This window comes from Rhamphochromis sp. 'chilingali' (genome assembly GCF_963969265.1).
Source record: "Rhamphochromis sp. 'chilingali' genome assembly, chromosome: 14".
NCBI classification, from domain to species: Eukaryota; Metazoa; Chordata; class Actinopteri; order Cichliformes; family Cichlidae; genus Rhamphochromis; species Rhamphochromis sp. 'chilingali'.
The window spans coordinates 6,360,226-6,374,837 of NC_137941.1; the positions used below are offsets into that span (position 1 = coordinate 6,360,226).

The 14,612-nt window shown below is 39.9% G+C and overlaps 1 protein-coding gene across 11 annotated transcripts in view; it reads right to left on the bottom strand.

Annotated features, from left to right (window-relative positions):
* The window catches only part of tns1b (tensin 1b), a 195,444-nt gene that overhangs the window by 75,080 nt on the left and 105,752 nt on the right, over positions 1–14,612 (bottom strand). For all 11 annotated transcript variants that reach the window (XM_080904045.1, XM_080904036.1, XM_080904042.1 and 8 more), the window contains one exon: positions 7,182–7,220. In XM_080904045.1, the coding sequence (XP_080760171.1) occupies positions 7,182–7,220 (39 nt within the window). The remainder of the gene's footprint in view (positions 1–7,181; positions 7,221–14,612) is intronic.

Below are 14,612 nucleotides of genomic sequence, written 5' to 3' on the forward strand. Positions count from 1 at the left end.
TCCAAATTTGTACGATGGTGCAAAACAACCTGCAATGAGTCATTTTCTGTTATTTTTTATTTTTTGTTCATAGGAGAATTGCACAGAATCGAAATACAACAAACAACAACAACATGGCACCGCTGAAAGTTAAAAACGGTAATACAGACTTATAGCCAAGCTCTCCTACTTCATCAACAACAGCACACACACACAGACACACAGCTGTGCCTCTCTCATGCTCCATGCTCCTTCATCTGCAGCGTTCACATAGCCACGTCCCAGAAATGTAAACACATTGCTGAGGAGGCAGGGCCTGTGTGCATCCAAGGTTGGGGTTAAGGTTGGAGTGTGTATGCTTGTTCTCAGTTCCTCCCCCTTTGGGGTTAGGCCCTAACATGCCAGGGATCCCTGAGGACCCGGGGTAAAACAGAGCGGCCGGTCCTTGCTGTGGGAAAAACCCTTGAGCCGGCCGTGACCCTAAACCACCCCTGACATCGCTCTGTTTCCTCACCCCCCGCCTGTCCCTGCTCCTACTGATACGGACCTGGCCGCTCGCTCCGTTATGTAACCACAAGCCTTTTCTAACATGTGCGAGAGGGGGGGGAGTATGCAAAAGCATCCGCCAACTATTTTTACTTCTAACGTGTATGTGCAACGAGAGTCTAATAAGTCACGCTGTCATGGACACAAACAAAGACACACCTATTAAACAAGCTGCTTCTTCTTTTGTGCTCTAGTACGTGCTAGTACGGTAAGAGCGCAAAAATTCCATAAAAACAATGATATGTTTCTTTGGTAAGCATGTCTCATGAGGATTCAAATGTTGTAGTACATATGGTTTTTATTTATTTTCCAAAAGAATATGAAGGATTTGGTTTAGACAGCAAATTACAGAAATTATAAAATTAAAATGTGAAAACGATGTTTAATAAGTCTTTCATAGTGATGTGTTATCAACTGAACCTACGACTCTGCTCTGCTTTACTAAGATTTATAGCAACTCTGAGCTCATTGTTTAGCTGTACTATTTTGGTTCAGTCATCGCTCTCATAGCGTCATTTTCAGCTACAGGAGGCAGCTGTGTTCAGCAGAAAGAAAGCTCTTATAAACGATATTTATATTATGTTAAGTTATACAAAAAAAGGAGACTGAGACAGAAGCAAGGTGGTGACGAACAGAGGAAGAATTAACAGCTGAAAGCCAGATGTGTCCCTCTGGAGGTGCTTGAGGTTGCAGCGGATTTCCAGATCATCATGTTGCTCTGTCACTGGTGGATAAACAATATATATTTAATGCAAAGCAGGCTTTTACCTTCTGAGGTACCAGTCATAAAAGCTTAGAGACCAATTGGTGACCTCTGGTTGCTAGGGAAAAATGTGTATTCCCCAAGTGATTGGCAAGTGGGCACAAAGAGGGTGCAAACTGCAACTGTTGGAATCAGTTCCCTAACCAATTAGCAATCGGAATACACATTCTTGTCTAGCTGCATGTAGTTGCAAGGGGGTTGCAGACCAGTTTGTGGCCCTGTGTGATTGTGGTGTTTTTCACAGTAATTTTTATGTGAAAAAAATCAAACTTCTTTTATTATTTCAACAGAAATTGCTGCTGTATAAAAGACATGAGGTCCAGGTCAAAGACACGATGTTGGTTAGAAGCATCACTCCCAGATAGGTCTGTTTTTAGGTAAAGTGAGCAAACTTTATAACCAGATTTTATCTGATTTAGTTTTTACATCCCGTTGATCACTGAAATTTAAGTTAATTTATACATTCTTCAAAGTAGCTGCCCAAATAAGTGTCCACAATATGCTTACCTAGAATGTTTCTTTGATAATTGAATAATAGATAATAGAATGATAGTAGAATGTTATCATGCTAATACAGCTTATTCTGATATTTAGGCATTTTGTTACAACTCCACTTACTGAAAAGATTAAAACATCACTAGGAAAAAAGTTGTGTTCTCACCAAATTATTTATTACTCAACATGTGAGGGAACAAGATGTAGGCGTGGCTAAAAACAGATTGTTAAGACTATGGTCAGTGGAAAAGGAAACCGATGCTGACTGCTTGTAAAGAGAAGCTAACTGTGGCAGTCTTATTGTGTTAACACAAATCACCCAACCAGACTCCCTACTAAGTATGGCATTGTCTGTGTAAAACTATTGAGGGATAACTGTCAGGATTTTTCAAGTAAAGATGGTCTATTTTGGTTTTAGCCATCAAACATGCTGATTTCCTTCGGGATTAATAAAGAATTCTGATTCTGATTCTGATTATTAATAGCAACAAAACTAAAGCAGTCATAAAAAAAACCATAGATTTTCTGAAGGATATATTGGCATCTTATACCTTGCAGTTACTGAGTGACCATAATCTAAACTGACAGTCTTCATACTGTGTTTTCCAACACTGGTAAAAATAAATAACTGCTTAGCGTGCAAAAAAAGTCCATTCTGGTAATCAGGTCAGAGTGAACAGAACTGGAAATACTTGGACTGCAGCTACTAAGTTTGTGGGATGACTTCATAAAACTGCAATTTATAAGCCACTGTTCAATTGTAATTCACCATTGTAAACCAAAAGGCTCAGTTATTTTCAGTGTATCAGTTACAAGTATACTGGTATATACTTTTGGTGCATTATACATTTTGCTTTGCAATTTGATGCAAAGCAACCAAACTTGTATGAGCTTTAAAATGTTATATGTTCACAAAAAAGAACTGAATCTCTAGAACATGCACACTGCATTTGGATTGGAATTCTATGGAACTGGATAGAAAAAGCATGAAAGTTACTTTCTCCTAGTTGTTTAAACAACCATCTCCTTAGGGAATTCACTCTGAGCAGTATGTAACTAATTCTTCTTACTGTCTAAACCAAAGTGCCGGAAGAGGAAAAACTTGACCATGATGTCCTATCTTTCACACAGCATCTTTATGTAATATCCACTTCAAACACCAATGCATTATGCTTTAGTTGGCTCTCAGTCCAATGTTAAACATGCCTATTTTATGTTTTAGTTCCTGCTTTCCCAGGGCTCTGCGAACATTCTGTAATTTGTAACCGGATCCCTGGTTGCTGCTTGTATACACAGCGTAACACAGGGCACATCGGGGAAATATGTGTGGTTCTAAACACAGCACTAATTGGACCACATCTACACCATCTTTGCCCTGCAGTTACTCATTACTCAGCGATGTCCTGGCCCTGTTCCCTGACTACACAAGACCTATATTAAAAAAAATGGTGGATGACGTAGGTGTTAGTGGTTTATGGTTCTCTGAGTGTGTGCATATCTTTACTTGCGAGAACAAATGTGCAGCCTATCTCACCGGTGAGAACACCTAACATCTCCACGACAGCCCACGTACCCTCATCTAAGGGCTGTGCAAAATAAAACTGATTCCTGGCAACATGAGCTCAACATGAGGGAATATCTGAGGAATGCTCCCAGCATGTTCTACGGCACACTGTGCACCCCTCAGTTGCTGTCATCTTCAACAGTTGAAGATATCTGAAACGCACATCATCACTTACAGTAAATGTTGGCATTACCTTCCAGCCGTGGGCTGAATCATTTCAAATTCACTCCAGAGGTAGTCACCAGTATATTGCTACAACATACTAAAATCACTAAGCACCAATTTCACAGTATCATTGACTTAATGCTGGTGCTGTTAAGTTTTATTCATATCTACTAAATTATTACTCTAACCGTTCATCTGGCTTTATCATCCACAGTTTGATTGAGACCAGAATAAAAATAAGTACATTTAAAAGCTGCATCTATCCAGCTTAGTTCACACAGTGCCCTGCACACTGTTGGACTAGCTTTGTGCTGTGCCCTTAAACCAGTTGCTATGGAGACAGATTTACCTTAAGCAATGAGAAAAGTCGATTCTCTTAACACTTAAATAATGGTGATAAGTCTGCACTCTTTTTTTTAATGATATTTGATTAAATCAAAAGCACCACCAGTATCAAGAACAAACTTTTACTCCCAGCTGTTGTGATAACAGGTCCTTCAAAAGGGATCAGTTATGCTCATTTACAGTACAGCTCCCTACTTTTATTCTTGGTATCTCCTAGAGTAGGTCTGCGTCATTTAAAGTTCAAAATAATCATTTTTCCATCTTATACTGGGCCTTTATAGGGCCCTCGGATTCGCAGAATTGCCATAAACCTGCAGTCTATTAAATGACCACCAGGGGGCAATAGCTGTAGTTGCAAAATGACTTCGCTCCTGTAGAATATGGTGAAAATAGCCCTCGGCCCTGACCTTTGTAGACATTATCCTGATAATTTTTTTAAGGCTCAGTCACTACTTTGGGGTCACATTCAACAAACGATTACGTTCATTTTGCGAATTATTGCCATTATTAGAGTCTGAAAGGAGAATTATACAGGATGTGATGGTTGTTAGCCAATGAACATGCGGTTTGACTGTCAGCTGACCCCTTCACTCATTATATCCAATTTCAAAACACCAACCTGATTACGAGAAATCGGTCAGCTTAAGACTTTATGCGAGAAGTTCACAAACCAGTACATGACATCAGGGTAGCTACATCGCACATCTTTTATACTGTTTAAAACCAACCGGTTTTAGGTCCTCACACTTAAAGGCCACCCTGACATTCAGTGAAGTTTCTTCTGACTGGCCATTCCCCCTCAAAAAAGGTTTGAACAGCAGGACAATAGGGCCTCTGCATACCTAGTAAGGGCATTATGGATAGGCACTCTTGTTGACAGCCAGGATCCAAGAATAGAAAAAAAAAAAAAAAAGACTTGAAATTGAGTTTTTATACATAATAAACTCCACTTCAAATGCTCTGAAAAAAAGGCTTCGAACATCTGCAATTTCAACTCCACCTGCTGAGGAAGATCAAAGATTTCAAAAGCTCCCGCAGAACCTACTAAACACCTCATTGCAGTCATGATGATGTGGTTTAATGAAAAGCCAAAAACAAGATGCATTTGCTGTGAACCAATTTTGTTGCTTCCAAATTTTACTTTATTTTGGACATGTAAGGAATAAAAATGAAAAAAAAAAAATCCAAATTCAAATAAAATAGTAAACTCATTAAGCACTGCTTATTTTCATCTGTAGCCGAGTAGCAGCTGCATGAGATTCATTACATAAGGAGCGCGATCATCTGGTAATAAAGTTGAATTTCTTCCAGTTGTAGCTCGTCAATCTTACTGGAATGTCTGGATTAAAAAAAACCAAAAACCTTTCTATTTTTTTTTCAGCATTTTTCTCCAACTGAGTTAATATATGGTCAATCAGAGTGTACCTGATGCAGGGCAGTAAATCACGTTGCCTTTGGCTGTGAGCAAAGGAATTCACCAAACAAGGGCTGAGGAGAGCTGACTGAGAGCACACCTCAGGCCTCGCAGGCATGCACACTCTCACGTCCACACACACACACACCATCCAGTTTCCTGTCACACACCAGAGAGGTGACGCACAAACACAATAACTTACTCATTTCTGTAATACATACTGCACTTTAAAAACCAAACACAGCAAAGCTTACCAACAAAAATTAACACAAGTCTTTGGAAAACTTCAGGTGCATAAAAGCAGGTGTCCACCATTGTGTTTATTTTTCATGCTTCCTATTTCCTCTTCAGTATCTGCAGTTGTATTTTTAGAAAATCAAAAAAAAGTGCCATTGTTTGTGTTGAAATCCATTGTTTCCCTCAGCTTTAACACTTCTGTGTTTCTTCCTCTCTCCTCAGCAGTACAGTAAAGACACGTCAACCAGTGTTTTACACCTCAGCCCGTCCGTATTTATGGAGGCAATCAGCACCTTTAATGCAGGCATAAAAGCCTCGAGGGAGACGCCTTTTGGCAAGCTCAAGAGATAGACTGTCGAGATTTGCCCTGCAGTTACTGTTTGCCTCTGCTTTCTTCAGCAATACACAACCAATTAAGATATTATAATATTTTTTTAATCTGTATTTCAATATTACTAACAAAGTGTCCTCCACACTGCTTGAAAAATGTGGGTATGAAAAACATGAATGATAATGAATACAGTGTCTGTTACACAACTGTACAAATGCATTAAAAAAAGGTATATTTTTAAAATTTTTCAATATTATTTATATGTGTATTTTTGACATGACACACATATGTCTAGCGGATAAATTGTTTTTTCTTCCTTACCATTGACTATTAAAATACTACTATACTACTAATAAACTACTTAAAACTCTGGATAAACACCTAAATTGGTGAAACTTGAACCTAGTCCATGTGATGGCTGCAGGAGTGCGTCAGATGAAAAAGGTGGAGGGAAAACTGATAGAGGCCAACAGATAGCGGTGAAGTCTATTTTTGTGGTAAAATAATGCCCTCTGCATCCCAAAGGTGTTTCAGAAAGCAATGAACTCAAACACATGCCTTTAACAATGCCCAGAGAGCTTAGCCTCATGCCTCTGCACATCTCAAACAGATGTCTTCATGGAGAAGGCATCTAGTGCCAAGGCAACTGCAAGGATAATAACATGTTCTTTCTTAATTACTGCTGCTTTTAAAAACAAAATAAGACAATTTCAAGAAATATTTTCTGTGTGAGCACAGAAAAGTGCAGGGGATATTTGCTTTGGTTTGTCAAGCGCCCAAAACCATTTAAACACACAACATTCGATGAAGCGAGCAAGCGAATCATATCCAAGTCTAACACAGCCTCGTATGTCAATACCATATAAGGCAACCGAGCAAGCGAATATTTTATGGCTCTTGCAGAATCTTTTCATACCCAGAATACGTCCCAATTTGCTCTGTGTTATTTCAAAGACCAAAAGTCGTCATCATGATATAGCAGATTCAATAGCACAGCTTTTTATTTACCTTTCTTATCCAGAAGATTTTTTTAAACTTTTATTCCAAAAGCTATAACCTTTATAACCTTATCAGAACAGAAAATGAGCTGCCAAACAACGGTTAAGTCGAGCAATGTCAGGTTTATTTATATAGCCCCAAATCACAAGTTTGTCTCTGGGGGCCTCCAGATAATGGACCATTATCTGCTATAGTGACTGCAGTGTTAGTGTAGCTGATAGAGCATGTTACTTTCCAACCTTATTTGCAACAATTCTGCACCAAGACGGACACTGTAATAAGTACAGCATGGAAGCAATTACTAACACAAAAAAGAAAAAAGAAAAGAAAGACTGTTGCTTACCAACTCATAGTTTGTTGCTGGAACACAAGATGAGGACACCTGAAAACAGAAAGACAAGCAGTGAGTTATGTGGATGCTAATTTGGAGTTAGAGAAACACTGTAAACAACAAGCACACTGGCAGCTATATTTAGATTACAATTTATGGCTTCATATTTTCGACATGAACCCCAGATGCTTTAAGTTAGCACCCATGTGTTTCTCCATCTCCACTGTAGAATATACAACAAGCAAAGGACAAGCTTCTACAGAATTAGAGCTACCAGAAAGAGAAAAGGAAGAATCCCCTTCGGAAACAAACTAATGTAAAATAATATCTAAAAGTCGCCTCTGCTTTACTGTTTTAACTCCGTTCAGCTCACTGTTTTGGCTTTATGGCAACTTTTGTGCATGATGTTGAATTGAAAAAAGTATTTTTGTGACCCCCAAATGGCCAAAAAACAATGGATGCATCTTTAAATAAGGCTGATAATTCAAGAACTGTATGGACAGTGTTTAGCAGGTGCTGATTCGGAGCTACTGAGTTTAAAGACAAGGTAACGACAGACTGTTGTTGTACATGTTCACGTCCGACCCCTCGTACCGTAAGACCTTATTAAATTAAACAGAAGAACAAAGCGGTGGGACCGCTCCAACAGAACTCATGATCTGTCAAGTGCTCGGACTAATCCGATTACCATCCAACAGTTTCCATAATCATTCTGTGAGCTCAGCGTGAGGGCATGAGGCTGATAAACAGGAAGAGTATAATGATAATGGCTTCTAGCAGAAGATTCGAATGATGTGCGCCTAGAAAAAGATGCCCGCTTGATGAGCATGAATGCAAACAGGATGTCAACGTGGTGGTTGTTTCCTTCCTGTGCATGCCAGTCTTCTCATCCTTGGTTAGTGTTTCGTATCATTCTTCTGACATTTCTCATTTGGATTTTCACCAGTTAGTACCTTCATCTCATACATAACCGACTGACCGGTGATAGCACGGGGCAGCTTTATGATTCTAGAGTGCCTTTGTCATTGCTCTTTTCCTATATTCGAATTTCATTGCTATGCTCCGTCCGTTTTAGCTTTGAACGATTAGGCCTCGAGGTTATCACTGCTGTTAACCTCTAAGAGCACCTTTCATCTTTGCTACCGCTCCACCTCTCTCCTTATCCGAGACTAAACGAGTCATTGCTTGAAGACTGGATTTCTGCGATGTCGGGGTCTGCTTTGTGTTACTGTAGCACATTCTTCCTCTGCCCGCAATAATAAAATAAAAAACAGCCTTTGAAAAAGTGCGGTCTCATTAGGCCTTTCATGCAGCTTAGCGCAGTGTTGTTGGGCGGATATTGGCCAAAGAATTGCTCGCGTCATGTATTGCAGACTTCGCTTCACTGTTTTTGACCCTTCAAACTATGTGTAAATGTTGGCAGGTTCAGTGCCAGAGTTTGTGCGATTGATGAAGTCTCACTATGATTTAGTGGTTATGAAAATCCCAGCTGGAGCTCAACCACCGCTGGATTTTCTTGCTTATTGTTGGGCTGTATACTCATATGGATATGGATACAAAATAATCAAATATTTATTAGATCGGGTGACCGGATTCATTGGCCAATTTCCAGTCCCAGCCTTAACAATTTGAATTAAAAAGACCCAAATTAGCTAGCACTATGTACTTGTATAAACAACCCACTGTACTTTTGAAACAAAGTATGTTTTACTATCTGCCAGTTCTCAAAACCAAACTTAAAAGGGTCACTGGATAACTGCCACTGGGATGTTGGACGGCTGATTAGATTCACAAGGTTGAGGATGTGTGAGTCACCTTGGGTCATTACAGTCTCTTTTATAGCTGTTACCCCATCTGGAATACAGGAATGTTAACTCTAAACAGGAAATGACCTTAATCAGATTACATGATTCTAGTCCCTTTAGCAATGGAAGCAGCTGATATGCAAAAAGACAGTGCCTAAATTTAAGACAGGCTCCAACACAGTGGCTGTTACTACTTCAATGGAACCCTTCCATGAATGCTTGTTAGTTGTGAAATGCAATATCTCGACCGTGATACAGTCTGTTCCAATTAGGTAAAACATGAGGTAAGAGCAACACTTTTTTCACTGATTTCATGCTGTCTGTCACAGTCACCACCGTCCTAATATATTACCCGCTAGAATGGATTATGTCTGTTTTAACCTCCTAAGACCCGAACTCTTCCACGGCATGCATTTTTAATTTCTCTCTGATATTTGGGCTGATTGGGACCTGATGAACGTAAAACTATAGAACTACCAGATTTTTTTTTTTACCTAATTTTTGTTTCTAAGAAAAACGAGAGCCACATATTAGGATATTCGTTTAAAATTTCGATAGAACAGTAGCGGTATAATGTCCTCGTAAGTGGATATCAGGCCCTTGTAGAGCAAAATTGAGAATTTTGGTCTAAATAACCCAAAATGTGTTGTCCACATATGTGGACGCCAGGTCCTAGGAGGTTAGAGAATTTTGTCTTACATGGTGAAGTGTGCCTGGAGATGACAGGATACAGTATTTACGTCTGCCTTAAATCCACCTCAGTTACAAGTTATTCTAGCCCTCCCATCCTTATCACTCGCGCTCAACAGCACACCGTTCTTCTCTCCCTGTTCCTTCGGGGGCCCAGGCTCCTTGGGCCTGGTCAGTGTTCTCACCTGACGCTGTCCCTGCCCCTGCCCCATGCTGTTGACAGCTCATCCACCTGCAGTCAGTCATCACCCAGAGTGTTCACATGCACGGAATTTCAAGTGATCAAGTTTTTGCAATATCTAGTCTGCATACTTGAACAAGAGCATGCTTTTATCTTGACTGTAAACCATGTTTAGGCCCTTTCATTATCTGTTATAAGCTCAGAAAGATAGCTAAAGTAATACCAAACAGAACAGTGTGTTTAAAACATCCATGCTTCATTTCATCCTACCATTTCTTTAAAGTTAATTTGCAATAAAAGCCTATATGCTACGCTCGACGGCCCATAGCTGCACACACAGGTGTTTTCACTTATATTGTCTAATCTTCTCAGGGCTGTGTGGGCATGTGCAGACAGTGATTGATTGACATCTTTCTTACTCTGCTGTTACTTCTCGTGTGCCTGTGGGGGTAAACTTGTCTATTAGTGCATGGAGTTTCAGTGACCTTATGTTATTCCCACCAGAGCTCTGCTCAACTTCTACTAAAGTAATAAGAAAATGCAATAGACAGAGAGGCAGTTCTGCGAAAAACTAAAACTAAAAAATTAAAAAAAGCTAAAAAACTAAACTAAACTTGCTTCCTCCACAAGAGCAAGTAGCAGCCAGTTGCTCCTATTCAAACGCACCTGAGTAACTGATCATCAGCAAGCGTTAGCAACTCTATGAAGGCAGGAGTTTTGGCAGTTTGCTGATCCGGGGCATGCAGGCATACAATGCCACAATAATCCCAGGAGTGGACATTCAAACAAATTCACCCCAAGGTCAGCTCGAGCTTTGTGCCAGGTAAGAAACCGTAACAAGCCAAGAGCTCAGTTAGCATTTTAAATACTAAAGTTTATGGACTGATGCATGGCTTAGGTTTGCAAAGTTGCATGTAAAGAACATATTAGGACAAACACATCATACCAAATGTCAGCACAATGAAGGAAGGGTGATGATTTTGGCTTATTTTGAAGCCAGAATACCTGGGTGCTTTGTAGTTATTGAATTGATACTGCTGTGTATACCAAAGTACTCTTAAGTATTCTAGAGTCAAATGTGAAGCCTTCTGTCTGACAGCTAAAGCTTAGCTCAAACTGGGTCATGCAGCAGGATAAGCACACTAGCAAATTAAGAAAATAAGAAAGTAAGTAAAACACAAGGGGGGGAAAGATATTAACAGAGAGGAGAACATTAGTGCTGATATGTGACTTAAAGGTTGTACTGTTCTGTCAGGAAGGAGCAGAAATAGCCATGAAGGGTCTTGTTTGGTGAGCCCCAAAACAATGAACACTACTTTGACTGGGCTACATTTCATTCGAAGAATCAGCCATCAGATAAACAGTTATTAGATCCGATGCACTGTACAGAATAAGTGGAAATGTAATCGTTAAATGCGTCATTTCGAAGACAGCGGCCAAAATGGCAGAACAGAACATAAAGAGCAAGTTCATGAAGGCGCCAAAACATTTATTTAGTTATTGCAACTCAGTTGTCATGACCAATAAAATTCATTCATTTTATTTGCAATTAAATTATGTTTGATGCAATATCAATGACAAATTAGCGAATGGCGCCACTGTAATGTAACCGCTGATTAGAAGTTCAGATTGAGACTGTAGGTAGTCTGCCCACATTAGAATAGCTCACATTCTCCCTCGTGCTATGTAGCTGCTTCACTGGGACTTGGTGCCATTGTACTGTTGCAGTCAGAGTCAGGGTCCACCAGAAACCACAGCAAATATTTATCTAAAAGCAGGTGAGCACTTAGCAATGGGATAGCCGCAGATCAAACAGCAGGAAACCACTGAATGAAACAAATATTTCCAACACGAGAAGTCTGCATGGGCAAAACTAAAAGTGCATTAATTTACTTTTCAATAGAAGCGTGAGCATTAAAACGTTTCAGGATAGTCGTCAGTCGAGTCCGCCATGTTGGTCCAGAATTAAATATCTAAAGAACTTTGGTACCTAGACATTAAACTCTTATTTTGGTCCTCTCCTCATTTTTCCTGTCAAAATACTGCACGTGTTTTGAATTACAGATACATATATTTATGTAAATGCTGCAATGATCATTGCCATCTATGGAAATACTGCTCTAATATCAAATCTATGTGGCTTTCATATTGCATGGGGGAACCATGGCTCCTAATGCATACATGCCAATGCAGGCAGAGAACTGCACACAATCAAATTTATCACAAGTTACTGATGTTTCAACATACTTTAAAGCAGGTTTGTTACTTTAAAAATCTCAAAACTGTATTTATGATACAGAATACTCTTTAGTTAAAAACTAAGGAAGCATGATTTTCACACCTAAATTCTTATCTTCTATTAAAAGCAGCAATGACAGTTCTAGACAAACAGTTTCAAGACAAACGTTTGCTATACCCTCTGCACCTTCAGCTGTCTTTTGATACAACATATATCCTCTTTATTGCATGAGGGTGTAACCATCAGTAACATTGTGTCTGTCCATTACCAGCTATTTCATTTTGTACAAATGGACAAGTTTGTGTGTTTTTCCATCTGACCACATGCATTTTTAGAGAAAAACAAGTTGGGACACGCACTCAAAAAAAAAATATATATATATATATATATAAACATAGAATATTTCAGCATCTATTGGAAGAAAAGCCAGAAGTAGCCACAGCTGCTGTGTCAACCTCAGCTGTACATTGTAGATTTCATGCTTTAAGAAGTCAGATTTCTGTAAGTGTATCCAAACACCCCCATGGAAAATGAAAGGATATTTTACACTACTGCAAAATAAGCTCAGATTACAGCACTAGCCTCAGTACTATAGACCCACACATAAGGTATATTGTTGACCAGAATCAAACGTGCAAACAGCCCATAGAACGAAATGCAATGGGTCCAGTGTAACCATGGCTTCTGAATAATGTCTGAATTTAGATGAAAACCTACACAAAGCCTTTGTCCGGGCTCTGCGGTGCGAGAGGAGGAAGCCTGCTGAGAGTGTGTGTTGATGCTATCGGCAGTATTCAAATGAGTGTAATATAATAAAGGATAATTGTGTTGTTGCATTCCATACATGCTTCTGTTAACTGCATTAAACAAGGGCCCATTTCCTGCAGACAAAAGTCCATGTCAGATATCCCTGGCTCGTATGACGGCGTTCACATGCAGTAAGCTTCCTGCTAGCCGCTGACACACTCCAGAAACTGACACGATATGTAACCGATGTCATTCTCCCAGATCTGAATATGTTAATGACCCCACCAACGACACCACCAACGAACCCACCGGCGCGGCACGGAGAAAAAATGAATCGATTCATTATTTGGGTAAACAAATACCGCTATGCCTATTTCTACAAATCTCAACCTTCACGGAAGAAAATCAAACACAGAGATGGACGTTCCAGCTTTACTTCAAGCAGCAAACCGATTTCCATGCAGGTTAGCTCACTCTCCACCGTGGAAAAGAGCGTGGGAGGGCATGCGCTAGAAAACTTTCTCCAGCTCTCTGCACTGGCATATAAACACACGGCTTCCCTGTGTGCTTTTATGTTTATCCAGATCTTTGCATCTGGCACGTCCCGGCCAAAATATTCACTGTGCAAATTCAATTTGCGAGGCGTAACGAGTAACAGAAGGCTTTTCTGTGTCCGTGCTGGTCGAGTGTGCCAGAGTGCGGCTTCGTATGGACTTATTGGGATATTATCAAAGCACAAAGGAATGATGGGAGAGCTTTGGTCCAAGCAACTATGCCCTCTTCACTTTGCTTTTTTCTCCTTCTTGATCCATATTCATTATTTTATTAGAATTCTGATGCATCTATGCGGGCTGAATAGGAATTCCCTAAACCTCATTCTTTGCCCGATGTATTTTTCTTTTTTCCTAATGTACACTTCTGCTGCTTTACATCCACATATTTTTCTTTCTTGTCTGTCTCAGTCTGTGTGAAAGTTATGGCCTCTTTGTTTCCCTCAAGGGAAAGTTGTGGAAAATCTCAGATTTATTGGCAGATTGGACTGCAGGACGTGTACACGACTGAGCCGCTGTCTCCAAACACTGGTCCTCATCTCGGCGCTGCTGATTTATGTGTCACAGAATGAGAAGCACTTCAGGAATGAAGAGGCATGTACGCACGGTTGTGTCCGTTTTTCTTTTGTCAGCATATTTAAGTACACGTCTGGGATTATTATACTGTACTATACAGTATTTGGGTGTATACAGTATAGTATCTTATAGCAAAAACAATTAGGACATCAATTAATTATTCACCACATTGGGGACTTTTGCACAAAAAAATCCATCTTTTCTAGAAAGGCTTTTTATCATCCGTCTTTGTATTACTATAAAAGCGTCTGGACTTCTTTAAGTTGCTTGAAGACGTTTCACCTCTCATCCGAGACGCTTCGTCAGTTCTAGGGTCAAATGGTGAAGAGTCCCAGATTTAAGCCCTGTGGGAGTGTTCTCCCAAGAGGGACAATGGACCTCCTAATGAACCTCTACCTAATCACTGAAGAACTGAAGAAACATCTCAGATGAGAGGTGAAACGTCTTCAAGCAACTTAAAGAAGTCCAGACGCTTCTTTCCAAGCTTCTTAGACTACAGTGGTTCCCAAACTTTTTTTGCTAGGCCCCCCTTTGTTTTACAAGAAAAATGTAACCCTAACCCACGTCCTCCAACCACACACACCCATATTTTGCTCCATTGCGGCTTATTTCACACCTCAGACATTTAGTAAACAATTAAGCAAATACAAGTAA